General features: G+C 34.4%; 1 protein-coding gene across 1 annotated transcript in view; it reads left to right on the top strand.

Moving 5' to 3' along the window:
• ITM2B (integral membrane protein 2B) overlaps positions 1-17,278 on the top strand; it is a 28,099-nt gene extending 10,821 nt beyond the window's left edge. Inside the window, exons 2-6 of the mRNA XM_019447572.2 lie at positions 11,248-11,376; positions 12,892-13,098; positions 14,575-14,685; positions 15,113-15,263; positions 16,367-17,278. Coding sequence (XP_019303117.1) covers positions 11,248-11,376; positions 12,892-13,098; positions 14,575-14,685; positions 15,113-15,263; positions 16,367-16,452 — 684 coding nt within the window. The 3' untranslated portion in view covers positions 16,453-17,278. The remainder of the gene's footprint in view (positions 1-11,247; positions 11,377-12,891; positions 13,099-14,574; positions 14,686-15,112; positions 15,264-16,366) is intronic.
• The last annotated feature ends 368 nt before the right edge of the window (positions 17,279-17,646 follow it).

Genomic DNA, 17,646 nt, shown 5'->3' on the forward strand with positions numbered 1-17,646 from the left:
TAATTTATTTGGGTATAAAAATCTAAGTTAGCAATTTTCTTTCACCATTTTGATGGCATTGATTCATTTAACTTCTGGACTGATGCCATTCTGATTCCTGGTTCCTTATACATGACCAATTTTTTTTTTCCCCTCTAGAAGTTTGGGATTTTTGTCTGTATGCTTTTGGCTTTCAAAATTTTTATTGACATAATTTGTTTAATGTCATTCATTTCCATTCTCTGGCTTACAGTTTATTAATTTGCTTATCCCTTTATTATTACTCTGTTGAGCTTTCAGGAAGAAGTAAACATGACTATTTAACTGGAAATCAATAATAGGACTTTTAACTCTGCTGTCTTGGTAGCTTTTTAAAGATTAAAAATGGATTTTATGGTAATAATAGCTAATAATGGAAACCATTATTATCTGCATTATTATCAGCACTATTTTTTAAAGTAATCTTTACACCTAACATAGAGCTCAAACTCATGACCTCCAGGTCAAGAGTCCCATGCTTTTCCGACTGAGCCAGTCAGGTGCCCCATATTAGCATTAGTTTTAAGGTCAGACAGGATGGCCTAGAAAGATAGATGAGGCATCTTCTGGTTTCCCTCTATAAAGTTCTAAAACTGTCTCCTTCATGAGTTATTTTAGAGATAACTCACTCCCTACCAGCTTTCTGGTTTTGCTTTGTGGCTTTATTACTCTACTTAGATTCCATTTTTTTTAAAAAAAAATTTTATTTATTTTTGAGAGAGAGAGAGGGAGACAGAGAATCCCAAGCAGGCTCTGCACTGTGAGCACAGAGCCTGATATGGGGCTCAAACTCATGAACCATAAGATCACAACCTGAGCCAAAACTAAACGACAGATGCTTAACCAGCTGAGCCACCCAGGTGCCTCAGGTTTCATTTTTATAATTAATATCTTGCCTTTTCTATTTACTTTGAAATGTCTATATGCTGGTAAGCCTGACTTATTTTCCTTTGTTGTTTTTGCTTTGTGTGCATAGGATTTTAATACTTTCTGTTACTGTCCTTTGTAATTTGATGAGCAACAGAAAAAGCGTATTAATTTTCAACATAATAAATACAATACTACTGTTATAATAGTTAACACATAGTGCTTAATATGAGTGTGCCTCAGTTCAAATAAAATTATGATAGCAGAATTCTGAAGAAACTCGGGCTAAGTCATTTCTGATTGGATATGAGGATTATCCAATTATTACCTGGTGTCACTTCACTTATTATCAGTGTATTTGCGTAAGCTATTTAGTCAGGTGGTTTACCTAATAGCCCCATGCTTTTCCTTCCCTAAGATGTACATGGAGTGAGATGATATTCAGGCCTTACTAGTTCTGTGGTACTACACAAATAATTTCACTTAACTTCTCTGGGCCTCATTATATGTATCTGTAAAATGATGTGTTGGACTAAATGACCTTTCATGGTACCAGTAGATCTTTTCTTTCTGAAAACTGTACTGATCATGTTTTCAGAAGCGTCTACTTCATGGCCAGACACTATTAGGAATTTAAAAATTACTAAGCATCCTAGCCTTCAAGAAAGCACCTAGTACAGCTGAGAGAGACCAACCAATTGTGTAAACCAAATTAGTAACAACCTATTTAAATGTTGCAAAAAACACACCCCCCTGGACCCTAGAGCTAGGAGAGTGGTGGGATAAGGGAGCAAGATCAAATGTGAGTGACTACTGATGTATTGTGCGTGTATTTGGTGCTAGGCATAAGTTCAAAGCACTTTTTATGTGTTCATGCTAGACAAGTATCTCTCATCTCAAGAACTGGAATTTTTTTCCAGTAATTTTGTCTAACTTTAAAAATTCTAAACTTGGACAGAAGATTTAACTTTCTACATTTAAATTATTTGATGCTTTTAGAAAAATATAGTTGGAATTTTCTTACCAAGAGTTCTGCATTTTAAATGGAATTACTCATATTTGAATATGAATATGAATTATCTTGTTGAATGACTTTGAAATCCAAGATTTTTACAAAAATGAGTCCAGAATGAGTTTGCTTCCCCCCACCCCCAATCTTGACACTTAATTTTATAATGAGTTATAGCAAGTAGAGCATTCCTATCACACTTTTACTTTGAAGAAGACAGTTGGTATTCTTATTAGGAGCAATATGAACTCATAATTCAGCCAGTGGCAGAAGAACTCTATCTTGACCACTTTATCTGTCTCTGGGAAAGGCTATGATTAATAGTAAATAGCAGTTGTGGATAATGCTGTTGTTTACAAACGTCTGGTTGTTACTGTTAGTGTAGGCTTTTCTTTTGACTACTCAGTACCTTTTGATCTCACTTCATAAAATAGAAAATGCTCTTCAGTGGAGATTGAATAAACACTGAAGAATAATGAGTACCTTTAAAATATGTAAAAAAACCAAAAACAGAATAGAAAATGTTTAAGGTATGCCTATATTAATATTCTGCTTTGTATTAGATACTCTGCTTGTCCTGAATGATATAAAGTGATTAAGTTGTGATCCAGCACTAAAAGCATTTTATAGCCAATTTTTTTTTTTAGTTCTGACCTATATATATATTTTTAACCCAGGCCTGTACCAATTTATATAATGCCGGTAGTCTGGTTCAGATTTCATAATTTTTTACAGTAGTTAAATAATTATAAAGTGGCTTAAATTTTTCATTTTTTTTGTTTCTGTATTGCTGCTCATGTATTGTTCTAGGATTTATTCACAAAAAAAGACATTAATGAAAATCTGTTTTGTAGACATTGTAATTTTCTATTAATTTTGCACTTTTTAAACCTCTCTCTAGTTCAAGTACAAAATAATGCAGTAACTTTATTATCCTTCCAATGCCAAGCACTTAGAAAACTCTTCCTTTTTATGTGCCAGACACATTTGTCATGTGGACTTTATCATCATAGTTGAGATTATAGCAATCTTACTTGAAAAGTACGTGAAAAGCATAATTCAGATACTAATTTAAATGAACAAGACAAAATGCAAACAAATCTTTGATATTTTTATAGAATTTAGCTTCTTAGCCATAGATTTTGTGTTCTACATATAACAGACTATATATTTAGCAATAGTGCTATAAATAATGAGCAGACTGCTGGATCGTGTCTTTTTTTTTTTTTTTTAAGTTTTATTTTATTTATTTAGAGGGAGAGAGAGGGCCAGCAGGGGAGGTGCAGAGAAAGAGGGAGTGAAAGAGAGTCCCAAGCAGACTCCCCACGTGGAGCCTAGGCAAGCCCAAGCAGAGCTCAGAACTCAGGAACCATGCTGAGATCATGACCTGAGCCAAAAACAAGGGTTGGCCACTCTACAAACTGAGCCACCCAGGTGCCCCGGATTGTGTCTTTTTGATTCTTTCATACGCAGGAAAGAAAACTAATGTAGGAGTCAGGTGAATAGAACATATACAAATAATAAATGAGTGGCACTGGTATTCTACACAGCAGTGATCTGTTGGAGCAATCACCTACATAACTTTTGTGGTTCTAAGAATATAGGTAGGAAAGCATTTTTGGAAAATGCTTTGTCTGTCATTTTAGAATTCTTGCTTGAGTAAGAAGCGATTTAATTTTCCCCGCTGGTACTGTAAAATCTTTTTCCAGTTGGCCTTTTCGGTACTGTTGTAGATTGCTTTGTATTGGCTTCAACCCCAGTGGATACTTGTTTCAGCTTAACCTTTCCTAGCTAAATTAGATGGTGGCAGGATAATAATAGCTATCATCAGTTGAGCACTTACTGTTTCCTACATACCAAGCTGTGATCTAAATGTTTCACATATATTTCCTCATTTAATCCCTACAACAACTCTGTGAGATAGGTGCTATTATTAATCCATGTTTATGGTGACATAATTGATTCAGAGAAGTTAAACTTGTCCACCTGTTTCCCATTCTCCAAAATTCTGACATTTTTGTCTGCTGTCTTTTCATTTTTGTCTTCTCTTACAGGTTTATATCTTTTCCAGCTTCTTTAGTAATCATTTACTTGAGTCTGAGGAAAAAACCCTGTCCCGTTCCTTGCAAGTTGGGAAAGGAGAGGAATTTGAGTTTACTGGAGTATTATTTGCATACTGAAAATTCAGCCTTTTTAGGTATACAGTTGTGTTAATTTTGACAAATGTAGTTGTATAATCATCACAGTCAAGATGCAGAATAGTTTCCTTACCCCAAAATGTTCATACCGCTTCGTAATTCTTTCTCTCACTCCATTCCTATTTCCTCTTTCTGTAGTTTGCTTTTTCCAGAATATAGATGGTATTATACCTGTAAGTAGCCTTTTATCATTCTCATTGTCTTTATATTTTCTGGGAACTGGGTGTTGTCTAGAACAGATCTTTCATTCCTGTAGTTCTTGGTCCATGGTTTTATCTAGGCTTGTTCAGTTCCAGCTCTTCTCTGTTACCACTTTTGGTTTGCTGATACCATCCATATCCAGATTTATTGTTTATAGGAGAATTCCTGTTGTGTCATTTAAAGCATTGGGGTTTTTTGGTTTTGTTTTAAATTTTATTTTGTTTTAGAGAGAGACCGAGCAGGAGAGAGGGGCAGAGGGGTAGAGAGAGAGCGAGCCAGACTTGGGGCTTGATCCCACGACCCTGAAATTATGACCTGAGCTGAAATCGGGAGTTGGAAGCTTAACTGACTGAGCCACGTACGTGCCTCAAGCATTAAGTTTCTTTATTCACCATACTAATTCAGTCTGAGACTCAGAAGTCAAAATCCTTTATATAAGGAATGGTTTAGACTGGTTGTTTTATAAAAATTGGTTCTCAGAAGGAAGCACACCTAGTCAGAGTAGGAAATGAAGATCAAGGTTAAAAACTAAGCAACACGGTAGAAAAGAATATGGGATGTTGGCCTTCAACTGGGGAGAAAAATGATGAGAAGTTGAGAAAACTAGAACAATGAAGAGAAACTCATTTGTAAAAATTTGAATCATTAGATTCTTTTTAAAAATGTTGCCAGCTAATTCTGTATTTTGGAAAATAGAATATAGGCCAAACACATCCCTGGGCAGCTGGCCTGTGTAACTCTATATTTATCTATATTACTAAATGTGTCTTAAAAATGTACATGTTTCTAAGTAACCAGATCTATTTCTGCAGGTTCAGTAGTTCATGCTACTTTGAGTTGAATAAACTGTATTGATTCTTGTCCCTATTTGTCTCATTGTTATACTTAAAGCATTTTTATGCCTTTTTTCTTCTCCTTTTTCTTTTTCTTTCCTTTTGATTTTTCTTTTCTTTGCTTTCTATGGTAATATAATTTTTAACCCTAGGAGATGTTTTCTTCTTTAGTATTCTGGTTCCTAAAGCTTTGTTATTGCATTTGCTATAATAAATTGCATAATAGTATAAGTGGGAGCTTTGGAAAAAATGTCTCTTCATTCATCCTATAAAGAAGTCTCAAATGGAAGTGCCTGAGGATGTGAGGGGATTCGTTAGTATAGGAACAGTATAAAAATTATATGAAAGCCCTTGTGTTTTGTCTGAGTTAAGTTGATAATGGAGGCACATTTACTGAAGCCTCTTAGGGAACTGACTGAGGTGACCTAATTCTTAACTAATTGAAGTACCAGAACAGAATTTACCCTTCATTTTGCATAAAATATAATTTAAGTAATTTTACTTCATCATATGATGATAAGATTTATTTGAACCAGAAATTAGTTCAGTGAGAGAGCGAGAATGCTTCCAAAAACTGTCTTTCCATACTGCTGTGGAGGGATGATTATAGGCCAGAGTGTGCTTCAATGTCTTCATTTATAAACTGGGGTAAAAACTTGAGGTTTTAGGAAGATTAATGAGATGATAATTGTACAGCACCTATGGGAGCTCTTTTACCTCATCAGCATAATTTAAGGTGCACCAGTTTTATTGCAGTACAAGGGGAGGAAATGTCTCTAACTTGTTTTAAATTAGGCCAGGTAAACTTATATACCCTGGCAAGGAAGCCCTTGTTCATGGGTGTTTCCCCTTTTTTTGTTGATTTTTTTTGTTGTTGTTGCTGTCCTTTAATTATGAAATAATCCAAGCATAGAAAATCAGAGAATGTGTAGTACCATTTGATATGTTTTTAAGTCTTAAATATCATACACTGGTAATATCCAACTTAACTTTTTAAAAAAATTGGGCATTATGTTTCTGAGATTTATCTCAAAATCAACTATGCTAGTTGATTTCATTTTAATTATTATTGTGTGACCCTAAATACTTTATTCTCCACTTGATGGACATGTAGGTTATTTCTAATGTTTTTCCTAATTGACCATTCTGCAGTAATCATTTTTAGACCTTTGTGTACATGTATAAAACTTCATCTAGGGCCATATTCCTAGGAATGGAATTGCTGGGTTAGAGGGTATGTGTGTGTGTGTGTGTGTGTGTGTGTATCTTCAATTTTATTAGATTCTGCCAAATTGTTCTCCAAGCAGTTGTACCTGCCAACTGTATGAACATTCTCAATTCCCATTACTCCACCCTTTTCCTAGCATTTGGAAAGCATTAGGCTTTCTCTATTGCCTGGTATTATAAGAACTTGTTTGATTTTTTTTTTTCTCTGCACTTTCCATATTGAAGTATAATTTGCATGCAATAAAATTTGCCCATTCTGTGTGTATAACTTGATTGAATTTATGGTAATTGCATAAAGTTGTATATCCCCCACCATCAAGATATGAAACATATCTGTTACCCTAAAAAATGTCCTTATATGCCTTCAATTTCCCTTCACCAACCCTTGGCCATGGCAACCACTGAGCTACTTTTTGTCACTTATATTTGCCTTTTTTAGAATTTCATAAAAAATGGAATCATGCAGTAAATAATCTTTTGTGTTGGATTTGTTTCACTTAGCATATTTTTGAGGTTCAATATGAAACAAACCACAATTTATCTATTCCTCATTTAGTGGATATTTGTGTTGTTTCTAGTTTGGAGCTATTATGAATAATGATGGTATGACTAGTCACATATATAAATCTTTGACTCAGTTGATTTTTAATTACTGATGTTCAGCAGTTTTGCTGAACTTTAATTAGTTTGAATTATTTTTCTTTCTCAGATTTTCTAGACAGTGATATCATTTACACATAAGGATAGTTTTGCATCCTTTCTTTCTTTCTTTCTTTTTTTTTTTTTTTTTTAATGTTTATTTAGTTTTGAGAGACCTCAAGCAGGGGAGGGGCAGAGAGAGAGGGACAGAGGATCCGAAGTAGGCTCTGCGCTGACAGCAGGGAGCCCAATTTGGGGCTGGAACTCACGAATTGCATGATCCTGACCTGAGCTGAAGTCGGATGCTTAACTGACTGAGCCATCTGGGTGCCCTGATAGTTTTGCTTTCTTTTTTGTAATCTTTATATCTGTTCTTGTGCTTGTCCGTTGTGTACTAGGTAGGATGTGTAGTATAATGTTAAATGGAAACATTTGGTTTTAGTGAGCAGCCATTATAATTCCCTGACTTGAAATATGGTATAAGTCTGAAGTTTCACCATTAAATATGAGGTTTGCTATGGGTTTTTTTATCATTAGCCTTATTTATGTTAAAGAGTTTTACCTCTTGGTGCACCTGGGTGGCTCAGTTGGTTAAGTGTCTGACTTTGGCTCAGGTCATGATCTCATGGCATGTGAGTTTGAGCCCTGCATTGGCTCTGTGCTCACAGCTCAGAGCCTTGAACCTGCTTTGGATTCTGTGTCTCCCTCTCTCTCTCTGCCCCTCCCTTGCTTGTGCTCTGCTTCTCTCTCTCTGTCCCCCTTTCTTGCTTGCGTGTTCTCTCTCTCTCAAATAAACATTAAAAAAAAAAGGAGTTTTACCTCTTTCTAGTTTGCAAAGAGATTTTATTATGAATAGGAGTTGGAGTTTGTCAAATGCATTTTTGACATATTTTGAGATGGTCATGGGGTTTTTCTTAAATTTCATATATGTGGCTTTGGGCTTTCTCTTTACAGTGTTAATTTAATCATTTAAATGCACTTTTAATGATCACTTAGATTAAAAACTTTTCTGTCTTCAGTATGTTTTAATCCTTTCTCCATAATTCAGATTGTAATATGGAATGTCATTTATCTGTCATGAATAATGTTAATTTTGACTGTAAATTGCTTAAGGTATGAGCCATGTCTTAATCACATTTGAATTTCCCACAGGATCTAGCACAGTACATTGCAAATAACAGGTCCCTAATAAATGTTGAACTGGGCTAAGTACTTAGGGCTGCTTTTCTTTGCTAAATAGCCACACTCTGTTATGTGTCATGAATTCTTATGTTGCCCCCACCCTTCATTATCATGCTGGCTGCTGATGTAACTCTTATGGGTCATTAGAAAAGTAAATAACCAAGCTTTAAAAACAAATCTAAATTTCATTCACTCATCAAATATTTGTTGAATGCCAACCAAGTACTAAACTTGGCTTGGAGCTACCAGTAATGCAAAATGAATATGAATGGATACTCACAAGAACCTTATAGCCTAGTAGGGAGAGAGAAGATCTGTATATGAATTATTCTAATGCAAGGTAGAAAATGATCACTAGAAAATAAAAGGAAAAAAAATAGATTAGATGGACTTTGAAGATCTGATAACTCTTCTAGGAAGTACATGACTGTGGTGCATGGACATGGATCTATAATTTGGCCAAAGACCCTTAGTTTCTGATTAAAAAAAAATTTTTTTTTAATGTTTATTTATTTTTGAGAGAGACAGAGAGCATGAGCGAGGGAGGGGCAGAGAGAGAAGGAGACATAGAATCTGAAGCAGGCCCCAGGCTCCGTGCTAAGCTGTCAGCACAGAGTCCAACATGTGGCTCAAACTCACGAGTGATGAGATTATGACCTGAGCCAAAGTTGGACCTTTAACCAACTGAGCCACCCAGGTGGTCCTCCATTCTTAGTTCTTGTACCTTCCCCACCATGTTGGATACTCAGCCATACCACATGTGGTCTTTGGAGATGCTGTGCATTCTGGCTCCATGATTTTACTCATTCTTTGCCCTAAATATAATGCCCTTTAACTCTGTCTTCCGCGTGGGTAATGAGCATTTGTCCTTCAACATTCCACTCTAGTATTCTCTCCTCTGGGAGCTCTACTCCAAACACTAGCATCCCTTTTTCTGTTTTCTCCATTTTTCTGTTAGAACCCATATCATGTTTATGTTCTCTTTGTATATTTATTTTCCAGGCTGATCTGAATGATCTCTTTCTTGGCAGAGGTTATTTACACCAGTGCCTAGTACAGTTCTTGGCACCTAGTAGACATTTATAATTTCTTAAAATTATTGTTTGCTGACCAGTTAAAAATGATATATCAAAAGGCCTAGAAATTTGTCATCAACTTGACATTTGGGGCTGCATATTCTTTTACAAGTGTCAGCCCATGCTCTTTGGGTATTCATTTATGTGCTACTAGAGAAGGGAGTCTGCCAAGCAGGGTGGATGTTGTACGCACATTTGACTGTCTCAGCAGCTGATACCAAATGTTTGGAAATGACTGTTGCCATCTGTCATTTTCATCCCCCCCACCCTGCTTCCACCCTAAAATTAATTATGCTAGGAACTGTTTATTGTCTCCTTACATATTTATATCAGACAGGGGCTCAAGCAAAATACTAGACTTTATCATTCAAGTTTTATAATACCTTATGACTCTGTGGAATTCTTAAAGCTTTCCGTTCACAGATGGAATACCTTCCATGATTTGATAAATTACTCTAGGCTTATTCGTTTTACACACTATTTTGTAGTGCACTTGTGTTAAGTATTTGTACAGTACTTGGACAAGTTCACCTACTACAGCAAAGCGTAACGCTCTCACAGTGTTTGATCCAATCTTTAAGTTATAAGGCATTTGTTCTATATTGTTAAATTCTGTTTAAAACCTCAGTTAACCTAGGCACACACTGTCTGGCTCTAAATTGTTCTTGGTTGACTGGGACCTCTGGGACTGGGCTTTTTTTCAGTAGTGTCATGTTGAAATTTCTCATCTTAGCATTGAAAACATAACCTTGACTTTCATTCTTTCTTGGTTGTATTCCTGCTTCAACCATATCTAGTATTGTTCATATAGTTTTTCTTCCTTTTTATTTATATTCCCTGTATTTATCTGCAGAGGTGTGGGTCAAGTCTACTTTCTCCCTTAAGCCATCCTATATTCAGTTTTCCAAGTAAAGATCAGAGTCATGTACTTGAGTGGCTGTACATACATACTACTAACTAGAACATCTTTTATTATGTTGGTTTCCAGTCAATTGGAGCTTTTCTTTTGCTGTCTGTACTATGTGTCTTGAGCCATGAGTTAGATAACACTAGCAACTAATCTCGTTTGTCACCTTTTTGACATTAACCTAGGTACAAATCAGAAATTAGCTGTAGATCTGTAGTGACAGAGTAGTGGAACTGAGTTAGAAGGGCAAAGGGAGTATTTAAAGGACTGGATATTGTGACCCCAGATGGCGTTCTAAGGCTAAATTATTTCCTTGAGTGGATCAAAATAAAAATTCTAACTAATTGTATGTCTCTTACCTTTGTAAGTTTTTCTCTGTTGAATCTTTCCTCATTTTTCTACTGCTTCTATCTTAAAAATGAAAACATTTGTCAAACGGGGATGTTTTTTAGAGTAGGTCAGTGGAATTATGGGATTATTTATGGATAAGTTTGTCTTATTTTTTAAGACTCCAGTTGTTTAAAGAATTTGTTTCATATTATTTGTTCTGTCCCTTATTTTCCTGTTACTTTTTCTTGTGTATTGTTAGGATTGCCTTTATACCTGGTGTGAACTATTAGCCATCTGTAGTAGGCTAATACATAATTTTATAGTATAATGTAATATACACCGAAGTTATAGTATAATGTAATATACACTGAAGGCTCAGTACCATAATACTTCATGACGAAGTTGTGTTGTAGCCTTTCCTGAATTTTTAAATGTTAGAAGATATTTTAATCACCAAAAGTTGTGCACAGACAATAGAAATTATAGACTATGTTATTGTTCTAGAGGTATGAGTAGCAGAGGTGTTGAGAATTAGAATAAAAACCCTCCCAAGAGACTGATGGCTCAGCTTGAGTGGCATTGTGGTGACTTCTGGCACCACAACCTAATAATTCCTGGGTTGATTTTGATTAAAGAACTGAGTCTTTATATCTTGGTTTATAAAATGATAATCCTTTTTAGACTTCTTTCGATCCTGACCTTTCTATGATTCTCACTGGATATATGATACTGACCATTTTTGGTCTTTTTCATATTTTAGGACCCAGATGAAGTGGTACCAGCTGGCCAAAGAAGAGCCTGGTGTTGGTGCATGTGCTTTGGACTAGCATTTATGCTTGCAGGTGTCATTCTAGGAGGAGCATACCTGTACAAATATTTTGCACTTCAAGTAAGTGGAAAATGCTAAGGACTTTTTTGCCTTTCCTTCACATGTATTAGAAAATTGGCCCAAATTTGTTCTAAGCCTGCACTTTTTGTCTGTGGCCTTTAGCCAGAGTGGTGGTCCTACTTTAGAGTTGTGTGTAAAAATCTGAACGTAAGTTTGCTGAGCCTTTTGGAAAGTCACTAAAAGCAGAATAGTGTTTTGAAATGTTGCTGACTAAAGAGTATAGATTATTGGATGATTTTTCAAAATTGACTAACCTTCATTTTCCTACTATAATTAGTGGCTAAGGTATAATGTTATTAATTGCCAATTGAGTAAATACATCAGACAACATCACATGTTGTCTTGTTGATAGACTATAACTTGATACTCAGTTTGGACTCCCCTACAGTAGCCTTTGCTCCTGGGCACTGAATTCACTGGCACCACATCTCTCTGACTCTTTCCCAGTTTTTGGTTTCTCTTTAAGAATTGCGTGACTTCAGCAGTGATGTTGAAGTAATTTAGGATGAATGTTGTTTTATAACTTGAGAGTGTTTAATAGTAATCCTAGTGGGTTAAGACATGAGATTTTTCTTCTCATGATACTCATGATTTATGATCTGTGTTTTGTGATCTATTTCTCTTGGCAATAATTTCATAGGTTTATATTTTCTAACATTTTAAAATTTGGAGAAACTGTTGGCAAATAGATTTTATTAAAATAATGAACATTCTGCCATAGTATGTATACATTTCATGTTCATTTTCTATAATTTTCAAGAAAATTGCATGTTGGTAGACATTATTGAAATACTAGTCATCTTTTTCAATGCCGTTTTTTTTTTTTTACAAGAATTATATTTGATGTAGAAAAAAACATTTTGCAATTACCTGTCCAGAGATATTTTTTTGCCTTAACATATTGCTTGTTACATGCTCCTACCTAGTCTTTATGTAGATTTTTTAAAAACAATCTTTATAGTGGTTTCTCTAATCTGTTAGGCTGCCTGTTATTTTCCACTTCATTGTAATACATTTTAAGAAAAAAATCACAACTACTTGTATTCCTGTAAAAATTACAGAAAAACGACTCCTTTTTTTGGCTAAAAGAAAAATCATTTAGTCAGTGAATCATATCAAAAAGTTTTGAAAGTATATTTCAGAAAAAAACCATTCATTTCTGAATATATTCTTTTATAAAAATAATGCCTACAGGTAGAAGTAGGCCTATGTGTTTCTTCAAATTTAATTGTCACCAGATGAATAATTGCTTTTATATTCTATTTTTGTCGACTATAAAAAGTAAAGGAAAAATCAGCTGCTTTTCTCCTTCTGAAACAATTTTTTTTACAATACTTCAAATCCCTGTCTTAAAGAATGTGTTAACTGTGTAATTAAACTGTCTGACTTGTCATCTAAAAGTAAGAGTTTGCAAGCAAAATGCTATTTAGATAAGCGGTGGCAGCTTAAGTAATGCTTACATTTAAAAACCTATCTCCCTCTGAATTGCTGAAATAGTGTTTAAACTCTCTATAGCCAGATGACGTGTACTACTGTGGAATAAAGTATATCAAAGATGATGTCATCTTAAACGAGCCTTCTGCAGATGCCCCGGCTGCTCGCTACCAGACAATTGAGGAAAACATTAAGATCTTTGAGGAAGATGAGGTTGAATTCATCAGTGTGCCTGTCCCAGAATTTGCAGATAGTGATCCTGCCAACATTGTTCATGATTTTAACAAGGTGAGTCAGCTGTCTAGAACTGTAAAAAGAATGCACGTTCTTTAATTTGTGCTTTTTGCAGTTTTAATTTCAGTATTTTCTGATTTATTCTATTTAGAGTTTACTTTTTACTTAAAAAGAAAATGGACTTGGGTTTCTTCTTCCCTACAAAATGCCCTAACATTTGATGGATTTCTTTATCTGAAGCCGACCCTCAATGGACTTGGCCTTCTTCCATGTTAACTTTTCTTCCCTTGGCTGTGTTTACCTTAAAGCCCACCTTATGGCTGCTTCTCCTTTGCTAGTAAATTGCTATTTCTTACGTGCTCTCATTTTCTTAGATAAGAGGTGATTCACGCTCCCATTTCTGTGTAGCATTTTCAAATATTAGTAATCTTAGTTCTGTATCATTTTATTAATCTATTTTTAAGTTCTCATTTTACATTTCCCCCTAGTTTTGAATATTGTTATGCAATACAAAAAAGGTGAAGTGAGAATACAGTGACTATCCCAGATCCTCCACCTATTTCCAAAATTTTATCACATTTTCTTAATTTCTTTTCTCACATTTGACACTTGACCCCTAGATACTTGAGCTGTTGTCTCTTGTACATAACGTCTACATAACCATATCATTTATTACCTCTAAGAAAGTGAACATGATAATATGGTATTATTTAATATCTAGTTAATAGTTATATTCCCCCAATAATTTTTTTCCCAAGAATTTTTTGTTTTCTTAAAAAATTTGGAAGTTTACCTATTATCTGTGGATTTTGCATCTCTGTATAGTTTGCCAGTTTGAACATTCAGGCATGTCACTGAATTGAGCTTTGCAAATATTTCATGCCTAATAAATACAACTGATAAGTGTTTATAAAGTAATTTGAGAAATTACATATCTTCAAGGTAATAAGCCTATCCAAAGCAAATAGTAAATAATAACTAACACTGAGCTCGTAGAAATCAAAGTGTTTACATGATTTAATTGAACTCTTGTTAATCCTCAAAACCATCCCATGAGATAATCCTTCTCAACCACAGTCTCATCTGAACCACAAGAACACGGAAAACCATTTAATTGACTGTTATTTCACTTTCTCTAAGGATGGTAGTAACTAGTACTATTCTAGATGCATAGGACAGAAGTTAATTCTTACATGTAATGGTTGGATACCTTGGAGGGCATTGGGTTTACTACATGTGAGGAAACTGGTTATATCTCTTAATCAGATGATAAGGCTATTAATTTTAATAGTTTTTTGTTAATCACTTATAGAAACAAACCCCTGATAAGAATTTTGTTTACTAGTAGTGATAATTTTTCCTCTTTCAATACTACCTTCTGTTCCTATCCCACCAAATACTTCATTTGTTGAAATGCAAGTGATTTACACATTCTAAAGCCAACCCATTTTAATGGTACAAATTATTCTTAAAAATCAGTTGCTATGTTACAAATATTAATCTAATGAAAATTTATCTTTTTCTTTCCAGAAACTCACAGCCTATTTAGATCTTAATCTGGATAAGTGCTATGTGATTCCATTGAATACTTCCATTGTTATGCCACCCAGAAACCTACTGGAGTTACTTATTAATATAAAGGTATAAAATGTTCAGATATTTCTTATTAATAATGCTGTTATCTTAGAATTCATGGTTGAGATATTAACCCTGTAAGTGCCCATCTTACTGGAAATACAGCCAAGAATTTTATAAAGAGGAATTAAGATGTGTGGTTTTGGGTTTTTCCCTTTTTATATTTTGAAATAAAATATAATTTCTTAAATCATATCTTTGTTTTCCTTATGGGCCAGATAATCAGTAATAGACTTTTAGGAAGTACGATCTGTGTTGCAAACTATTCAACTCATAGACAATATGTAAGCAAATAGGCATGATTGTACTGCAATAAAACTTTATTTGTAAAAACAGATGGTAGGAAGTAGTTTGCCAACCTCTGTTGCACACATTTCCTCATCTGTTCAATGTATGTTTTGAGGTATTCATAGAATTTATTTTCCAAATGTAGGCTGGAACCTATTTGCCTCAGTCATATCTGATTCATGAACACATGGTTATCACCGATCGCATTGAAAACGTTGATCACCTGGGTTTCTTTATTTACCGACTGTGCCATGACAAGGAAACTTACAAACTGCAACGCAGAGAAACCATCAAAGGTAATACTTTTTACTGTTAAAGTGCTTGCAGCAAAGTTTGTTTTACTTCGTTGTGTTGAACCTAGATTTAGATGTAGGCTGATATTGTTATCATATGCTTCCACGAGTGAGAAAGTAAAACTATATTGTATCACTATATAGTATTTCTAAATTCCCAGAGAATCACCTAAATTCTAAATTCACTCTTCTCAGATAGAATAGGTGAATGTGAAATGTCAGTGCCTTGAGATGTTGTCAGCTCACGTTCCATGTAGTCACCCAGTCCAGCCTTCCATCCCACCACTTTGGTTCAGTGACATTGTGTGAGAGTTCTTATCCAGAAGGTCTCTAGAGGAGCTCTTCAGGTGTGTGCTCAGGGATCTGGATTCTAAACAGAGAGTTTGCCTTTTGGATCACGTTGAAGATAATCATAGTCAGGTTAGTTAGAAGGGAATTTGGCTAAAGAATTAAGAGCATTGACAGAAGTAATGTGGCTTTGCCAAATCATTTAGCCTTTTTTTTTTTAAACCTGAAAAACAAGAGTGACAGTATCTCCCCCTTTCCTTTCAAGATCTTTGTAAAAATAAAATGAAAGTACATGTGACAAAGCTGTAGAAAGTAAGAAGTGCCACTTGAATCACTGTGGTGTGATTTCTTTGGAATTGTGGCACCTAGTAAAAGTGCTTTCCTGGCTTTTTGTTAGCACCTTAATAATGTTCTCTCACCTTGGACGATGAGTCACCTGAAACCTGCTTGATTTCTTACATTTTAAAATTATCTTTCTAGCTGATATTTTTTTTAAAAAGCCAGACTTACACGTATAATGAAATACACCCTCTTTAGTGTGCACTTCTGAGTTTCAACAAATCACCACCACAGTCAAGATATAGAACATTTCCACTACAAAGTCATAAATTTATATGCGGCATTATCATTGTTAATAAGATCTGTGAAGATACTTAGTTCAGACGAGAGAGGCAGATTATTTTCTCCAGTGTTAAAAAATCAAACCATAGAAGTTCATGGAATAGAGTATAATATTTCTGTATATGTAAATAATAACTATGAAGATTAATATGAATTACTAAAGAACCAGAAATTTAAAAACTTTTCCCTCCATACAGGTATTCAGAAACGTGAAGTCAGCAATTGTGTTACAATTCGGCATTTTGAAAACAAATTTGCTGTGGAAACTGTAATTTGTCCTTGAACAGTCAAGAAAAACATGGGAGAAAAATTTAATATTGCATCATAACCCCACCCTTTGTATTTTGTGCAGTGATTATTTTTTAAGATCTTCTTTCATGTAAGTAGCAAACAGGGCTTCACTATCTTTTCATCTCATTAATTCAATTAAAACCATTACTTTAAAAAAATCTTTTCTTCTTTCCAAGTGTGGTGTCTATCTTTTATCTTGAATTAGTAGTTGTATGAAGTCATAGATAATAATACACCATAGATCTTATGTGTTAGGAAGAATTTAAATTTCTTTAAATCATTTATCCAGATTTTTACGTTTGAATTATGCATTTTCCAGAGGAGGGGTTATCTAAAGAAAAATCATATATATGCATACGTAAGAATGGACCACAGTGACTTATTAGTAGTTGTTAGCTGCCCTGCCACTTAGTTTGTTAGAGCATTTGAGCACACATTTTAATTTTCCTCTAATTAAAATGTGCAGTATTTTCAGTGTCATATTTAACTATTTAGAGTATGATTTCCACCTTGATGTTTTAATATCCTAGACATCTGCTGTAATAATATTTTAGAAAATGTTTGGAATTTAAGAAATAACTTGTGTTACTAATTTGTATAACCCATATCTGTGCAATGGAATATAAATATCACAAAGTTGTTTGACTAAAAGACTGTGTGTTATTTTTCCCCTATAACAAAACCAAAGAGTAATTTGGTTCTTTATATCTTAAGATAATCTATGTAAAGGAAGAAAGTATCTCTTAAAAATTCAGTTCGCTACATATAGTGGGTAAAAATACAGATTTTTAAAAAATAAAAACAAACTTTTAAACTAACTAAGGTACATTCTTTGTGGGTACTATTGAAGTAACGTCTAAGACTCAACCTTGAGCGATGTTGTGTAGTACATTTTAAACTAATGCTTTTGTAGTTAATGGAGGGGCTATTATTAAACCTAAGGCTTCCAAGAAGCATAAAATATACTGCTTTTCTGTGAATGCTTCCCTCCCTCACAAATGGAGCATTTCGAGTTACAGAGGTGATTCTCTTCTATTTCCAAGGTTACTTCCTATCTGAAATAGTTCAGAATCCATCACCATTTTAAATATCTAAGAGTAATTTCTCTGTAAATCCCTAAGAAAAAAATTTCAGTTCTGAATCTAGGAAGTCAAAATTTTTAGTTTCACAGAAATCCATAAATGAT

The sequence above is a fragment of the Panthera pardus genome, unplaced genomic scaffold (genome assembly GCF_024362965.1).
Source record: "Panthera pardus isolate Hobbes unplaced genomic scaffold, ASM2436296v1 HiC_scaffold_1, whole genome shotgun sequence".
Lineage (NCBI taxonomy): Eukaryota > Metazoa > Chordata > Mammalia > Carnivora > Felidae > Panthera > Panthera pardus.